This window comes from Leuresthes tenuis, unplaced genomic scaffold (assembly GCF_036924035.1).
Source record: "Leuresthes tenuis unplaced genomic scaffold, fLeuTen1.0.hap1 SCAF_4, whole genome shotgun sequence".
In the NCBI taxonomy this organism is placed as follows: Eukaryota; Metazoa; Chordata; class Actinopteri; order Atheriniformes; family Atherinopsidae; genus Leuresthes; species Leuresthes tenuis.
The window spans coordinates 17,578,041-17,596,176 of NW_027325358.1; the positions used below are offsets into that span (position 1 = coordinate 17,578,041).

The window sequence follows — 18,136 nt, forward strand, 5'->3', positions numbered from 1 at the left end:
AGGACAGGTCAGGGAAAGACAGCTACCACATTGGTAATTACATATAGAACCATTAGACTCATCACTTAATGATGACTAATGTCTCTCCTCCAACTGCTCACCCATCTCACACACAACTAACCCCCCCCCCTCCATCTTTTTTTCCACAAACAAACATGCTGTATTTGACCTGACTTTGGACCTTTGCACAACCACAGACCACTACGACCAAGACCTGGCTCCCACTTAACCAAGCATCTCCAGACAAAGAGCTTCTGCCCCCTCTTTGCACCTGAGCCTAGCCCCTCCATCATGTTCCATCTCTGGGCTTGACTGAGCCAGTCAGGGGGCAGGTGCCTCCCCTCCCTTCCATGATTGATCCCCTCTCTCCATCATTTATTCCCTTCGTCTGCCTCTGACACAAGTGTCAAAGGCAACACACCAGCCTGATGGATAGGCCTGTTTATGGATGCCAGTCTGCCTGGTAGGCGACTGATATTACAATCGGCACCTGTGTACCTGCTGTTCTCTGTGTTATTCAGCTAAGGTCAGGTGAATTCTGATTGAAAGATCGATGTCCAGCCTCACGTGTTGGATATTGGAATTGTTAATGTGGTTTTGTTTTGTCAGAGAGTTCTCTGCTGCATTTCGGATGATAAGACCACGTTCATAAGTCAGAATATGTGAGTAAACGTGTTGTTGAGCTTTATAAACACAGAGGCAAAATGGCTCATCTGGGAAGTTGTGTTCACTACAATGGTCGTTACCCTAGAAAAGTACAGAACGATTTTAACGGCCCGTTTGTTTTCCTAAAGTAAGTTGATGATATTCACGTGGACTCTGTTAAGACGTCTCATGTGCCAGAGAACACGATGTTTGAGCAGTTCTGGTGCCTCCAGATCCATTTTGGTTACGACCCTTTCACTCCAGCTGAAATAGCTCCGGATATTCTGTATATAACTTACTCATCCGAGACTGATTACTGTGGTTCAGCAGCACACCAGAGCTTTACTCCTGCTTTGTTGGAGAGTGACTGTAAAATAAGACGCAGTATAAATGCAAAAGAATTCTAATGCGCAGGCAATCTTTACTGATAAATAACCTCTGATTACAGGCGTCTATCCTGCTGAATTAACATCTCATTAAATAAACGTGATGCACACCTTTTACTTGCATTGCAAATTTTGCCTCCCATTTGTTTTACGGCTCATGTAAAAAAAAAAAAAAAAAAACACCAGTAATTACACATGTATTTCATCTGTCTGAGGCAGAGTAAATGAAATAATAAAGCATACGAGCCTCTGTCTTAGATTATTTCCTTTTCTTTGAAGGGATCACTGGCCTACTTCGTATGAAAAATGCACTTGTAATTATTGTGAACTGCCAACCACCTCGGTGTATCTGGTGTTTTAACCTCTGTCAGATCATGATTGAAGTTTCTGCCCCCCCCCCCCCCGGAACTGCTCTCTAATGCTTTGTTTCCAGATGAAGCAGATGTACGTGATCAGAAAACAGTTATTTTTTACAAATTTACCACACCGGCAGCAAATTGCAGTGTCATTAAGTGATTTTAAAATTCAGCTTGGTTTCAGCCAAGTAAAGCTATGGATACAGCTCGGCTTGAATCCGGCCGTATTACTGCACACTTGCACTGTAATGTTTTGTTGAGCGTATACATGCACGAATGATCCGATCCTCAACCATGGGATGGTTTGCATGTTGTTACCGCTTTGAGAAGCTCGATTTCGTATGATTTTCAATCGGACGTGTTTCCGTTTGTTTTTAAAGTCCGGCTTTGGTCAGACTAACACAATAATGGAGAGATCAAAGCAGACTAATAGAAAATTTCTGAGCTGTGTTCAAGTATTATTCCCATCCCAAGCTTTTGTTGCTTTGACATCTTTGAATAATAATCAGCAAAGTTTGCTTCATGTAGTTATAATATGTAACTACGATAGTTTATAGCATCTCTATCCATAGCTTCCAATTGAAAGATGGCTCCAACCTAAATAGATGGTAGACTGACCATAGTGTGGTTACTGATTAAACCCACAGCATCAAGGCAAACTCAAAATGTTTGTCACTGATAAACATGTAGCTCCAGTTGAGACGCACTCAAAGTCTCTGAGGTCTCAGCGTTCCCTCTCTTATACAATTCTGTTCTGTCCCTCTTCTTTTGCTTTGGACAACCAGCCCTGAATTCCCCAAGAGGGGTGCTCTCTTCACCCCACACCCGTTTAAGCTGATGACAATGGTCGGATTAGAAAAGAATTTACTCTAGCACACAGACCCTAGAAAAGCCTATCCATCACTAAATGGCAAAATGGAAGGCCGAGGTAAAGCGGGGAGAATGTGATAGGAGCCGGTCAGCGATCTTAACCTGTCGGATGTTAGCTATGGTGGCTTATGGTCGGGCAGGGGACCAATAGCAGTGAGTCCTGAACAGCTCCTGAGCTTCATTGGTGGCTCTGGGCTGTCTCCTTGATTTTCGGAATATCAGTGAAAAGCATATCCATACATTTCCACCTTTTCTTGGTGTTCCAGTGTTTACTGATGTGCTTGACAAATCAAAGAATGTATTTAATCCTATCTCAAAAGGTTTCTCTGGTGTCTGAGATGTGCATGCCATACACGCTCTATCCTGTCACAAACTTGATTTTTGCTGATTTTTTTATATTAAATGAACAGTCCAAATGAATTACTTTCAGACCTAAATGTGTTTTTATTATAAGTTTTGCAGAGTGTTGTAATAGTGCAAGTACAACAGAAAGATTCTTGTCAGTTTATGGATGTCTCCTGAATTTCACACTCCTTTTCCATTCTCTTATGTAGCCTTATCCGTCCTTTGTTATCATCACCTTTGAGCCACCAACTGTGCCCTTTGTGACCCCAGTTCTTGCTGTGATGGTGTGCAAAATGGAACCCTAATCTTAAACAATTTATACAAAACAAAGTATAACTTTAAAGACCTTATTGGTCTTTTACCTTTAGCTTTCCTTAAAAGCTAATGCTGTATTTCATGCAGCACTTTGGTGTCAAAGGTTTAAAAACCTGCTAAATAGTCGCTTTAAGTCATAACTTCTATTTTTTTTATTAGAAATTCTACATTCATAAACATCCGTCGTAGAATCGCAAGTGTTTTTCTGTAGTTTACCACTCTGGTATCTTATTTGTAAGGGCTCCTCTAAGGCTTTTGTCCTCACAGCTTATGCCCAGGGCTGAATGTTTAATGAGTTAATGCACTGAAGTTTTCACTTCACTGCCAATTAACCCCAACACCACTGCAGCATTTCCCTAAATCCACACAAGACCCTTTTTCTTTTTTCTTTTTTTCTTTTTTTTGTCCCTACTTTAAAAAGGCTAAGCAGACATAAAAAGGAAAAAAAGGCTAACCTGTTAGCAAACAGTGAAAAGGGCCAAAAAGGGGTTTAATCCTTATTAGACTAAATTCAGACTAAGTGGCCCCAAAGACCCTTTCAAAGGGGCGTTTCTTCAGGCAGTGCAAACTCTTACTGTGTGACGTTTGGAGTTGAATACTTTGAGCCTTTAGGCTTCATTACCCCACACTTGCTGCAAGCTGGGCTTGTTTATTTTTGCTTTAATTCTCTCGCACTCAAGCACTGCTTCGTACTTGTGTTTATTTTTTTTAGGCTTTTTCTTTTATTTTTGGATTCTACCTTGTAGTTTGTTTTACTTCCCTCAAGACAAACAGAGCTTTATGTGTGACCAGTGATTACATCTTGAATTAGTTACATGATAGTCGAACAATTGGGCCTATCAATCACTGGGGGGGAAGCAAGTTGCCCGAGCTACTTGTGTTGAAACATGTTGAAAAAAAAAACTCATAATAGATATGTTTTGATTGCATATTGATGTAGAAATTTAAAATGAAAAGTTAGATAAAAAAAAAAATATTGTTTTTAAAAATACTTCCACATGTATTTCTGCTGTAGATATGATGCTATAGCCAGCAGGAAGTGTATTAGTCTGGCTTTTTCCTCAAACGAAAAGCTCATTAGTCCAACGTATTCTATGTATTTCTTTTAATAAATAAAAACTAGCCTAATAATTTGTGGGTTTACCGCAGGGGTATGTGCAAACCTATTATTGGGAGTGATACTAGTCTGAATTAGCCTAGCTGACCCTTATTAACTGCATGTCACCCAACAATAACCTTGCAGATTGGGATGAGAAAAAAATCCACAACAATGATGAAGAAATGGGTAGGAACTAGATTCTCTCATCGTGGGATTCTCAACTTGCACAATTTGCACTAAAACGTGTCGTTTTCTCTCATTTACAGTCACTTAGGCAGGAATCTCACACACACGTTTCAGGCATTAAACTCACTCGTTTCTCTTTCACTTTTAATTGGGTGACATCTTGACTTTAAATCTGGGTGTGTTGCTTTGCTTTACTAGTGTGGCTTGCCGTGGAAAGTTGAACTGTTGGATGGACTAAGAAAGCATTATTTCCCACCTGCTTGCCCACAAGGATTGTGTTTTGGTATCCTCACCAGTCTGCAAGGGTCCTTCTGCATAAATCTTTGTAAGCGTGTGGACTGATGATGCTAACTGGACGCGTCACCTCAGTGTTCTGCATCAACCTTTTTAAATGTCCTTTCTCAGTGTCATAAGCTGCCTGGCTGTGAAATAACCAGTAAAAGCTGTTGGATTCAGCAACCAACAAAATCATAGTATCGTCCCTCTGATTGATCTGATTTAGTACCAGCCCAGTTTCTGAGTTTGACACGGTTACTTCTTTTCATCACTTTGAAGCTGTAGTGGTGTCCATGAATCGATATTGCATGAGGATGGTGTTAATGACCTTACCTTCCCTCACAAAGCTTAATGAGTTTATATCTGAAAATGCAGAGTAATGGAAAAGTAATATTTAGGTGAATTCTGTATGATTTTCTTACCTTTTTAAGGTACTTTCATTTCCAATTTGTATATGCTTGCACATCTGCTTTTTTCCCCTGACTCAAAGATCAAACCCAAGCAAATGTTGTCGTCTTGTTAGCAGTCGGTTAAAACATAAACTCGCTTTGGACACTAAGGCTTAAGGAGAGCTGCTGGAGTGTGAAAGCAGAGTCATGTGGCTCCGCTGTCTTAAAGTCATATGATTCCAGCTTGTTATGGTGAGGAAGCATTGTTTCCTTTTGAAGCTCTGGTTAACTCACACCTACCATAGCCTCAGATACACCCACCAACCATTCACACTGTACCGGCAATGGCTTTCGACTGGAGCATGTGCCGTTTCTGAAGAAGTGTTGAAAAGGAAAGTGCGTCGTTGAATCTTTCCGTCTCTCTCTCTCCGTTCATCCTCCTCCCATCCTCATCTTTTTTTCTTTTTTTTGCTATCACTCAATCTCTGAAGTAAAATCTGTCTTAATTGGCTCCAAAGGGCTCGAGGAGGCTTTGTGTCAACGGTGATGAGAGTCGTGATTGGTCCAGAGGCGCAGATAGCCAACAGACCCTTGTTAGTGTGTCAGGGCCCTTTGCTTGCTCATTAGTCCGATGAACTCATTTACTGATGGGGGGTGACAAGGCCTTGTTTACCAGCTTGGAATAGAGGAAGGTGGAGGATAAGGTGTGTGTGTGTGTGTGTGTGTGTTGAATATGGGTAAGGAACAGTGAAAGAGTAGAGGAGTTTCTAAGAGTTATAGTTTATAGATTAGAGTGTCAAAAAGCCATTAAATGTCAGCTTGTGTTGGTCTGCTCCTTCTTTCTCATTTGCTGCTATAGTAAAAGTGCTGTTGGTGCCTCGGTCCACTGACACTCTGTTTATTGTAGATTGCTTGATTCTGTGTTCAGTCAATTGAGAAATTGTAACAAACAGCGTGGCACTCATATAAATACAATGTATGCGCTGGTTTATTTTGTATATGTGGCCTTTGAAAGGGGAAAAGGGCAGGTTTTTTAGTTTTTTTTTTTTTGTTTTTTTTTTAGATGGAAATCTTAGAAATTTGCAGACTTCTGTTGTTTGCAGTAATTTTGTGATGTGTGCAAGTGTGTCGTCGGATGTTGGGCAGTGCGTCACAGATGACTTTAGGGAAAGGAAAGTCTGCAGTCTGCATCTCTACATACTAATAAGTCCATGTTTTTTTTTATGAATTCTTTCAAGTTGTTGTAATACTGCTTGTCTCTCATCTCTATTCTGATGTTGATGGATCACCTCTCTTCCTCCCGCTCATTAATTTCATCACCTTATCTCCCACACCACTTCATTTGACCAAAAGGTAATAATAAATCCCTCATCCATTATCCTTTAACTGAGGCACTCATGCGGAAATACTTAATAACAGGCAACAAATTGAACTTCAATCACCTTTTTTTTTTTTTTTTTTTCCCCTCCAAGGATGCACAGCACATTAAACAGAACGCACAATATGCATATGCCATTCATCAAACACTGTTTATGCGTCATTTTATAATTCATACGTATGAAAATGGCACAATTGACTTTTATTTTATTGTATTTTTTCATATTTCATAACAAATACGCGTCATTGGTAACTGGCAGTGGCTTCTCTGCTCACCAATCCAAGCTTCTTATCAGCCCAGAAACACACACACGTTCAGTCTGCCCAACAGCACGGGCAGCTGAGAGCCTCATCTATCTTGAACCACCTTCCCGATAGTTGCCTCCTTTACTCTTCTTTAATCCGGTTCAGTTTCAATTAAATTCCGTCCGTGTCACAATATCGCTCCACGTGACATTACCTGTGTTTGGATAAGGCGGCTGGGTTTGGAAAGCGAGGCGTTGTGGAGAGGGTTCACTGGCACGTGCTATCTGCCAGATCCAGTGGTGACAGTTTTTGCCTCTGTGTGTGTGTGTGTGTGGTTACACACCGTAGCCTCAGTCACCCGACCCCTCTTCATATGTCCCTCTTCATTCTGCGGTCTTTTGGGTGTCTGACAAAGACAAACGACAGTGCTTCAGAAATGAGCAGCAGCAGCTCGCCGCACAAACAGGTTGAGAGGAGGAGGGCGAGAGCGAGAGAGAAAGCCTTGCGATCGAGAGCCGTTCCTTTGTTTTCCGTTTGGCTGTGTCCTCTCGCGGGACGCTCGGAAATTGATCTTGGAGCGCACAGGAGCTGAATCCGTGGATATTGTTCCACTTGAAATAAAACGTCAATAAAGCCGGGCTTCGTACTCGAGCAGTCCCTCAGGTTTGAGTGCCTGATTAATAGAACATGCCCATTTGTGGAACGGTTTGTCATATTTTTCCCTCTTATCACGTTGTTTTTTAAAATTATTTTATCGTTTTTTAAATTTTTTTTTGTACATATAAATTCAAATGTGATGCAAGACAGGCGTGGCCTTCCCAGTCCGCTACTGTGGCTTTGTCGTATCTTTGAACCTGACTGGTCCAGTTCCTCCATTACAATATATCATAGAGGAATCTGAGGCAGCCATAACTCCATCTCGGACAATAACCTCCACACCACTGTAATTTGTCCAGGCGTGCTCAGGACAGCTAAAGCATTACAGCCCCGATTGTTTGTCATGCTGGTTGTCGCCCACTCAGCTTTTTCATCTGCAATGGAAAGGGTACTGTTGATGGGGGACAATGATCTTGGGAACATAGAGTGCTATTTACAGCGATCCAGGAGATTCATGGGCGTAGGGGAAATATGATATCTGGCTGCCTCCTCTGCTGTCATATCTGTCCACGGAATCAGGGACAGCAGCTTCATCAGTTCCAGCACTGGACATCTTCTAGACATCCAATGCGAGATCTGGGTGTAGTCCCAGGGATGAAATTAGTCTCCCACTGCCTGTTTAGGGTTGAAGGTTACACCCCAAGCACCTGAGACCAAGAACTTTTTTTCTGTTTTTAACCAATAAATCTCGAGAGATGATTTCAAAATAAAAGCAAATGGGTTTACGTAAGGTTAGTTTGCATGTATTGGCAGTTCTTCTGGATTTTAATGTGACAGTTGCATGATTTCATCAAATTTCTGTCAAACATTAGCACTTTTTTGTTTTTTTGGCAGCCAGCAGATTTTCTAGCTGAGTTGTAAACCCAAACAGTTGTTTCTGTGCAGCGTCCACCCACTGAGCTACGAGTTTGTGTATTGGCTCAAGACAAAAAGATTAAATATATGATGTAATTTGAGTGAGTATACATGTTTTTAGATATTTTCAACTTGTTAGATTTATTGTTATCTGCTTTATCTCCTTGCTAATCTGGGAGTTTGTTTGATTCTGTTTTAAAATATGCTTGTTTTTTTTTTTTGTGCCTGTGTAAATTTGTCTCCATGTCGTCTTGGTAACAGTAAAAATATCTCTGCACCTACATTTCGAAAGTGAATGATTTTTCCAAAATAATCTGAACCGTATTAAAGCAATGAGCTTTAATAGAGCAGCCTCTTTTCATGTGGTCTTTAAGCTCAGATAACGTAGTATCATACACTTGTTTGCTTTCTTCCCTTTAAGATGCAATTAAGCTGACTATTTTTAAAAAATTCAATGTTCTCAAGGTTTTATCCTTTTTTCCATTAATTTGCATTACAATAAATGATTGAAGTCATTACCACCTTGTATCACAAAATACCCTCTCCGTGATAATGGAAATTCCTGCTCCTTGATTTCGGGCCGGCGAGACCCTCGTGTGTCTGGTGCAGCCGTCTGAAGATGGGAGGGCAGTGGCTGCAGCCCCAGCCAGCTTTTCCAAGCCACTAATCCACATTTAATTGAACTCCAGAGACTTTGAAGCGAGTCTGTGATGCAGGCAGGTCTTACTCCTCAGAGAGACGGGGAGGATGATGCTGTCCTCTGTTAAGGGTCTCAGCTGTTTGCCTCTGCTGTCCCTTACCTTTTTAATGAGCTCCTTTAACGTAACACTAGACCTTGGTTGCCAGCTCTTATTTGAATATTTCTGATTAATAACACTTGTCTTTACCGTGGCGTGACACCCTCAAGTGTTTTACCTTCCTACCGTATCACTTCATGCCTCCTTGTCAGCAGACGCCTTTGAAAGTAAAAGCGAGGGTGAAATAAAAGCCTAGTTAACAAAGCAGGGCTAAGTAGGTTAGTAGCAAACCTAAATGCTGGATTAGTAGGAGCAAGAATCACAGGGGCAGGGCTAAGCATCTGGGTCTGTCAGGCACTGACAGGCATCAGAACAAGTCACTCTGACAGCCGCTGCAATCTCCACGGGGACAGATTAAGCCCAGATCATCCGAGCATTTTAGAATAGAACGTGAAGCAAGGTTGCGTAATATTGTCTGACCTTTGTGTCGGTTACCTCTGTGGAAATACACAAGTTTTGATCAGATGTTCAGTATGAAATAGACTCTTATCTGTAACTCTGTCATATCAAAGTAACATGAAAATTTATTATCTTTTAGTCAACTGAACATTTCCTGCAGTCCCTCCAGCTGAATTGTGCCCATTCTCTTGCTAAAGGGATCTCTTTTTCATTGAGGCTGATCAATATAAGACATTAATCGTGCTGCACAGGCCATCGTGCCATCGCTGTGTGAAAAATGAGCAAACCCACACGTTCTGTCTGCTCTCCTTTCCCCTCCCTTTCATTCCTCTGATCTTCCATGTTCAATTTTTTTTTAATTTCTGATACTCACACTCTTTTTTTAATGAATAATTTTCAATTCAACCCCCCTCGTTCATTGCTCTCTCTTTCTCCTGCCTACCAGATTTTAACCTACACAGAGGGTCTTCATGGAAAATGGCTGTTTACAGAGATTCGGGCCATCTTTTCCAGACGGTACCTGCTGCAGAACACGGCTCTGGAGCTGTTCATGGCCAACAGAAGTGAGACAGTACCCATAATTATATGTGACCATTTCACCTTGTTATTGCACTGGTGTTGTATCTGCACACACCTTTTTTATTAAAGACCTCACTTTCAATAAGTGATTGACTTTGGTTTGTGTCCCTTAAGGTAATCTTTGTTCTAACTGGACCTTTCTTTGTGCTTCTCCACAGCCGCAGTCATGTTCAACTTTCCAGACGCAGCCACAGTAAAGAAGGTGGTTCACAGTCTCCCTCGTGTTGGGGTGGGCACCAACTTTGGCCTGCCACAGACCAGGTTAGATCAGTTTTGGCCGACTCTCCCAGTTCTAACACTTTATTCATGGTTCCACATCAGAACAGATATATATGGAACATAAAGATGCAGCCTTTACATTGTTGTGACTAAGGCGTTGTTAACTTGCAGACTATTTTTCCTCTATATTCCAGCTCACGTGTACATGATGGTGTGGTATTATATTATCATAAAGGTTTATTATTTTTGTTTTAGAGAAACATTGTCGGTAATGCAAATTCCACAGAGTTTGCTGTATCAACGTCAATGTTTTACAGACGCAATAAAGACCGTTTATGTTCATTTAAAGGACAAAATACATTTGTTTTAATCACCCCAATTAGAATCAGAATATTCTTCAGTGGATGTGACGCATTTGTGTCTCAAAATTTTGGAAATGGAACATAACAGTGGGACCTTGGCAACAAATGAAAGTTTAAAAAAAAAAAAAAAGGGATCTAGTATCGAGCCAGGGTAGATGTAGGAGTGTGTGTCTGTGCGTATAACACACAGCACTGGAGTTTTGCGAGTATGTGTGTTTGTGTTTGGCTCATTAATCAAGCCAGTTTGCAGGCTACCTTGCCTCTCCAGCGGTACAGAGCAGCACACACATCAGCTCATAGAGCCAGCACAGCACAAATTTATTTCACGTCCACAACTCTTCTCATTATCCACGAGCATGGCCATTGTCATTCAATGAAATCCCTGTGATTTTGATACACCATCAGTATGATGTGGAGTCTTTTCTCCCCTTTAACTGTTCACATTGGAGGATGTGAGACAACGTTTGTGTGACCTAAAGATTGGAAGAAAAAAACAGGAAACTATTCAAAAGTTTATTAATCCACACTGTTGGATGGCACCATTATAAAAGTTGTCTTGCAGTATATATGTATTTGAAAAGTAAGATTATCCCAATTTTTTGAGTGCCTTAATGACTGTAATTTCACACCCTGACATTGATTAATCCCATCATTTTCCTTTGTTTTAATTGGATTGGGGGGTCGTTTGTTTTGTCCTACAGCATACATCATGCTCTTGGGCTGTACGTGTGTGTGTGTGTGTGCGTGTGCACACATGCACACAAACATGTGGTTGAACCCAGTTTAATGCACATTCATCTTCCTAATTAGCAATACTGTGAGTTTGGTGTATTTTCCATTTAAAGACCTTTGTTTGCAACAAGGCTGCTTTACTTGGGAAATGGCAACTGTCTTTGTTCTGCTTCATTCTATTTCTCGATCTTACAGACGTTTGATGTTTTTCTGTCTTTTTTTTTTTCCCCTGTAGACGCATTTCTCTGGCCACTCCCAAGCAGCTCTTCAAGGCATCCAACATGACTCAACGCTGGCAACGGCGTGAGATCTCCAACTTCGAGTACTTGATGTTTCTGAACACCATCTCTGGTGAGGACACCACCCAACCTCTGTGTCATGTTATTATGGAGTGTGCCACATGCCTACCAATAATATTTCTCCTTTGCCTCTCTGTCTTCTGTGTAGGTCGCACCTATAACGACCTGAACCAGTACCCGGTTTTCCCCTGGGTCATCACCAACTATGACTCATCGGAACTTGACCTCACTCTGCCAAGCAACTTCAGAGATCTGTCTAAGGTAAGATGTAAGACACACATCCTCTCCTCCTCTATTGGGCGTAGACGGAGAGGGCAGATAAAACACAGCAAATACTGTGTGTGTGTATTTCCTAAAGTAACGTAAGTTGCTGTGGAAATGCCATTGATCATATTTTTTCTGCAGTCTTTAAATCACTGCTGGCTAATAGCTCTGCAAAGTTAAAATGTACGTTTCTTTTTAGGCACTCCCATCTATTAGTATTGTATTACTGCTAATCTATGATGAAGAACTGAGTTTGTAGTAATTCACACAGGTATGTACAGTACAAGGCAAAAGTTTGTACACACCTACCTAATAGATTTGAATAAAGCAGTGTGTCAGAACTTGTGTGTACATGAAATTTGAGTGATAAAATGGCAAATTTCTTCGAGCTGTAGTTGTAATACGGGTCATCTGTATGATAAGTAGTTGAATTTGTTGGTAGAGACATTCCCAACCCGCTGTAGTTGAGATTTAAGCCCCTCGTGCTCACAGTCTTTAACTCCCAGTTTCTATTTTAGCTATCATTTGCTATTCATAAATCAAAGTTCATAATTGAAACCTTTTCAAGTTTGACCTTTCACAACACATCAGGAGGTGCAGTTTGCTCCCTGGCAGCTCCAGGCATCAAGTGATCGGGTTCGAAACAATGAAACCGGCCACGAGACGCTCCCTGGCACATAAATACTGTACACACACTCGGACCGCTGAAGCTGCTTAAAAGATTCTCCCCCGTATTGTAAGTAGACGTGTAGTTATTTACGCGCATTAACTCCCTCACTTTTACCCACGTAGACACCGAGCCAAAAAATATTTACCAGCTCCTCCCGCTGGATTGAACAGTCCGTTGGTGGGAGGACAGAGGATTAGTTTTGGAGTGAGAAGATTGAACACCCGTCAAGCTGCTAGAACCAAAATGACTAAATAAATCAGCCGTGGAAACAGAGAAGCATGCGGTAATGGACCAGAGATATGTTGCAGAACATGCACGATAGTGATTAGTTTTTGGCCCTTCTCAGATCTATTTGCAGCTATTTTTTATGTTGTCATACAGTTGAATTTTCCCCTTCGTTTCCCCCTGGAAGAATTATCCCAATTGGATGAATTGTGTTCAAATGAATTCTTTTCAGGCAACAACTTTAGGGCTTATAATTCTGATATTACCATCATTACAGGGATTCTCTCGGGGAAGTCCATTGGATATTGAAATATCATGGATATAAAACAAAAGTGAACCATCCTCTCGTACTTCTATTCTTTCCCATTGCTCTGTCATATAGATTCAGCTGTCAACACCTTGTGCCTTAGTTCTCTGGAGTCTTCTTTTCACTTTTGATCTGCTCCTCTGTTTATTCCTCCCTGTGTAGCTTTGCCTACTGTATGAGGCTGCGTAATTCCTCTGTTTATCTGCCTTGATGTCGCCCAGTAGGCTGAAATGTGACAGTCGTATTTGCCACACCATCCACATATAGACACTCAAACACGCAGCCCTCTTTGGGTTCCTTAGCTCATTTCAGCTTCCTGCGCTTCTCCTTTGCACTGCCACAGAGTGTGGACAGCTCAGCCTCTGTGCTCAGTCAAGCCTCGCAGCCTCGGGGACTTAGCGACTGGGGGGGGGGGGGGGGGGGTAAAAAGAGAAGAAACAGAGACAATCAGAAAGCTAAAGAAAAGAGGAGGAGAGACTATAAGGAAAGCAGAACATCATCATTTGCTGTTCCTGCATTTCTTTCTTCTTCAAGAGAAGAGCTGCAGCAGAGGGAAAGAGGGGGAGGGGAGGGAGCAGGGCCAATCTTTATTACATCTGTTTTATTCATGCTGTTGACGTGTGTGATATCAGTGTATGACTACTGGACCGTGTCAGAATGCAGTGTCTGGAAAAGGGCAAGCAGCGCTGTGTATCCCCCCCAAATCAACCCCCACCACGCAATTTTGCACCTACAATCCTTTGTACACCATGTTTCTTCTCCTTGCAAGATATTGCTTTGCTGCCTTCAGTTTTTTTTTAAACGGGTGTCTGCACCACTCACCGACATGAAGCTTAGTTTTCTGTCCTCAACCCTTTGTTTCCTCTCATTGTTTCAGTTTTGTGTCTCATGTTTCACTTGTTTCACACCCTCCACATCTCTCTTATCCCCCTCCTACAGTATGTCACTTTGGTGGCTGTCTCTTGCAGAAACAGGTCATCTGTGAAGCCTCCAGTGACATTGAGAAGCCAAATTGCCACGAATGCATGTGTGTGTCACACACTGTCATCATTGCCAGCACAACAGAGGCCACACAGAATTTATATCCCCCTCCTACCAGAGCCAGTCTGACCCCAGGGACTGTCTTATCATAAACTCTAACCTCAACCTGACATCAAACGCCGACCCCCGAGATAACATTGTAGTCACGATAAGCGTTCAGAACCAAGTGATGTTATTCTCCTCTGTTCTTTTTTGTTTCCTTTTTCTTTTTTTTTTCCTTCCTCCTCCTATTTGTACCCCGTTTTATTAAACTGTCATGCAGTTCTCCACAAAAATGCACTTGTCCAAAATATGGAAAGCTGTTGGAATGCAAAGCGACATGTAGCTGCATTCCTGCAGCTGATGAGTGTTCAGCACCTTCCAGAACACCCGAATAAAAGCTCAACCACTTCAGACAAATGTTAGAAAGCGACTTGCAAAAACTCAAAGTGGATGTGTGCTTCTAACCTAACCGCTGTAAAAGAGGATGGTTATTTGATGAGCCGGAGCTACTCCAGTAGTTCAGTCCGAGAGCCGAGGTCCCCTACAAGCATTCCTGTCTTAAAAGCCAAAAGCATTGTTATCATTGCAGTTGTTGGATGGCATTTAATGAAGCACAAGAAACAATTAAAAGAATAGTTTATCTATTATGTAGGCAACGTTCACACAGCAGCAGCTATAGATAGAACGTATCGAGTTTTTCTCTGTACCTTTTGTGCTATGACCTGCTCCTCGAAGCCGTATTGGCTAATGGTGTATTGATCTTGCCGTACGTGCCCCATATGTTTATCCCTCAGGCCCTCTGCACCATTTTCACAGTTTAAATAGGACATTATACATAAACACTGTTGGAAAGGCCCATTTGATTTATGACTCAAAGTCTAAGTGATGCTGTTGGTAAACCATTAGACTTCATCAGGCGACACGTTATTGTTTTAGAAGTACAGTGGCTCTGCGTCATGCTCTTACAATAGTTTTCAGGAAGCTGCTGATTGTTCTTTAGTGGCTTTCTATGAATACATATTTATTCTTCAACTGAGAGCATTTTTTTGTCAGAACTCAATTAACTTAATTGACTGACATGTATTGAACAAATGTATTAATATATGTTGATACACAGGCAGCATTAAGCTGTCTGCGACACCTTGTTAGGTCCTGACGCACACTTACATTTACAGTAGAAATACTGTGGTTTAATTTTTAATAATGTGTTTGTGATTTGTCCTCAGACAGTATTAGTTCAGCTGTAGGTGTTGTACAGCAACGGTTTTAAACAACAATCCGACTATAGTGGAATAGTGTTGAATTGTTGAGGGATAAATCTGAGGTCTTCTATAACCTTGTGAATTTCCTTGTTTTCATTGAGCGTAACTATTTCTTGTTAATATGTCATCAGAGCATCATCATTCTCATCATCTTCCTTCCTGATGAAGAATTGATTAAAACTAATCCAGTATTAATTTTCTGATGTTTACCTCCTCAAAACAATGGCGCAATTTTGTTCTGTGGCTTGCTCTTTGGTTTAATTAAAGGTACGAGATTGGTTCATTTGTCCGTGCGCTCATCAGAGCGCAATTGTGTGCGGCTACATATTAAGCCAATCTGTGGTGGAGCTGCAGCAGGCGGTCCATCAGCCACCCCTCTGATGTACGGCGCCGTCAGTGCCGCTCAGTTGTAGCTACTGTAAGCTGAGAGCGCTGGCCCCACAGTAATTTACAGCAGTAAACAATGTCGGGATCAAGCAAACCAACAGCCTCCCCGTGCACTCGCACACAATTCTCCCTCTCTCTCTGTCACTGTGGCACTTTCAGTCTTTCTTTTATTTTATATGCCTCCTCTCCCTTTTCTTTTTTTAATGAGCCGACTGTTATTAGAGCTATAAATCAGACCAATGGGTGTGATGTATAATTCACTGTGTGTACTCACCCCCGCCCCAGTGGCCCTGAGGAAGCCGACAGTGTATCAATGTCAACATATAGCTGCACAGCGTGGAAGCACAATGCATTTCACATCGTAACTGTGCACACATTGAAGAGCTTTATTCGTGAATTAATCGAAAATATGCACACTTATTAAAAACGAAGGGGTCGGTGCTGCGTATGCTACATCGCTGCCGCTACACAAATACATGTACACAAACATGCCTATTACACCCACACAGAACAGTAGCAGTAGGACAGATCAATATCAAAGACCTGGCCTGACTCCTGCTGGTGACGGGCATCCTATAATATGAAAGAGATCCAATTGATCCACACCCTGCAAGGCCCTCATCCTCAAAAAGCCATCATTCCATTACCATTGATCTACAGTGTGTGTGTGTGTGTGTGTGTGTGTGTGTGTGTGTGTGTGTGTTAGAAAGAGATGATGGTTGGTGGGGGGATTAGGGTGGATGGAGAGAATGAGGCACATCCAGCAAAAGACTAATAAAAATTGAACCCGTCTGAAAGTGATTTCTATAAATGAGCATTTAAATAATAGTCAAGTTATTAGTTTTTGAAGAGCGATGGAAAATTAATTCAATCTTAACATCTTTCTCGACTGCAAATCGGCCCTGTGACCAGTGTATTAGTTACAGATTAATAAAAGCAGAAATTAAAGGCACCTACAGCTTTGCTATTGATATTCCTTGTAGGCGCTCTTTCATTGGAGGACATTAGTTTTCTCTGACAGACTACAGCTGCAGGGCTCCGTTTCACAGCCTCTAAAAAGCACTCTGAGGGAAAGGATTGATCTCTGTCTGAAGGGAAACATCATCTAATATTCATTTGAAATTACACAGCGGTTGCCAGCTTCATTTCCAGAGCAACTATTATGCTACAAGGAGTGGTCCCTAAATGTGTTCCCAGTCGAATTCAGTGCAGCCTTCCTCCTCCGCCTCCACAGTCTAGTTTTCTGTCGTCACTGCTTCCATTTACAGACATATTCAGGTTTTCTTATTTGAAAATGTGTTTCTGTTTCATTTTTTTTTCTTTACAGCCTATTGGTGCACTGAACCCCAAGAGGGCAGCATTCTTTTCAGACCGATTTGAGTCCTGGGAAGATGATCAAGTGCCCAAGTTTCACTATGGCACACACTACTCCACCTCCAGTTTCACCTTGATGTGGCTACTGCGTATTGTAAGTGCAGAGTATATTGACACATATTGTGATTAAGAGCAATTATTAGTGGCAGTATTCCTACATTGATTGCAGTAAAACCTGTAGAAAAAGATACCACAAAGGCCTTATTTCTACTTTGTTTTTGAATGTTAAAAAGTATTCACCAGTAAGTCACATATTTTAATGAATGTACTCATGAATTTCTCTGGAGTTCCATATAGTCATGTATCTGAGGCCTATGTTGCCATAAACAGATGTATATATATATATATATATATATATATATATATATAAAATGGATGTTGTGTGCCCTTAATGTTGCTCATCGGTTGTCAGATATGAACCATATTTTCTGTTACCTTTTAAATGATGATTAATGAGCTAAAATTCCAAATATCTGGTTAATATCTGACCTCCATGTTTAGCACATTCTCAGCGTGAAAAAAAAAGAAAAGATCTGGGATGAGCTTTGATTAATTTTTGAGGAGCATGACGTTGCTGTGCACATTTTGCACTAAAGTGCTCTCTTTTGGTACCTTTTGTTAAATTCATGCAATCAATCTTTCCATACTGCACTCAAGGGAGAGGGAGGTTACTAAGTTTCTCCAACACGCAGTTTTCTGCTGTTATTGTCCCCGTAGCTCACAGTCTCAGCGACTCCCAGTGGAGTTACCACATTGATCCCTGCACATCATTAGCCAGCTTATTCTTAAGCCACTTGATCAGTAACCCTCACTTGTAACTCTCACTTAAAGATCAGCCATAACAATGAAGATTTGATTGCAAAGTTCTGAGAAATTTGTTGCTTATATGTGGAATTTGTGGAACACTCTTGGGCACGTAAGCCTGTTTTGATGTTTTGACTCTGTAATGAGAGGCCATGTGGTTAATGTCAATCACTTTTAAACAAATGGGGCTTACGTCATTCCAGGAGCTATCTGCTGTATTCTCTTATAGCTGGGGAGCGGCATATTGTATCCATGTCATTTGGGGGCCATTGCGTCAGAGAGATGGCTATTGATCTGTCCTAACAAGCTTATACATGATTAGAATGCATTAGTAACACACATGGATTAACTTGATATGCTCACTGGGATTATTTTTTCCCTTATTCATTGTTGCTTTCCAGCTTGTTTGTGTTAAAAGACTTGATTCTGAG

General features: G+C 41.4%; 1 protein-coding gene across 4 annotated transcripts in view; it reads left to right on the top strand.

Annotated features, from left to right (window-relative positions):
• Positions 1–18,136, top strand: part of lrba (LPS-responsive vesicle trafficking, beach and anchor containing) — a 172,709-nt gene that overhangs the window by 114,018 nt on the left and 40,555 nt on the right. For all 4 annotated transcript variants that reach the window (XM_072384884.1, XM_072384886.1, XM_072384887.1 and 1 more), the window contains exons 40-44: positions 9,644–9,761; positions 9,936–10,038; positions 11,326–11,441; positions 11,538–11,650; positions 16,855–16,995. In XM_072384884.1, coding sequence (XP_072240985.1) covers positions 9,644–9,761; positions 9,936–10,038; positions 11,326–11,441; positions 11,538–11,650; positions 16,855–16,995 — 591 coding nt within the window. The remainder of the gene's footprint in view (positions 1–9,643; positions 9,762–9,935; positions 10,039–11,325; positions 11,442–11,537; positions 11,651–16,854; positions 16,996–18,136) is intronic.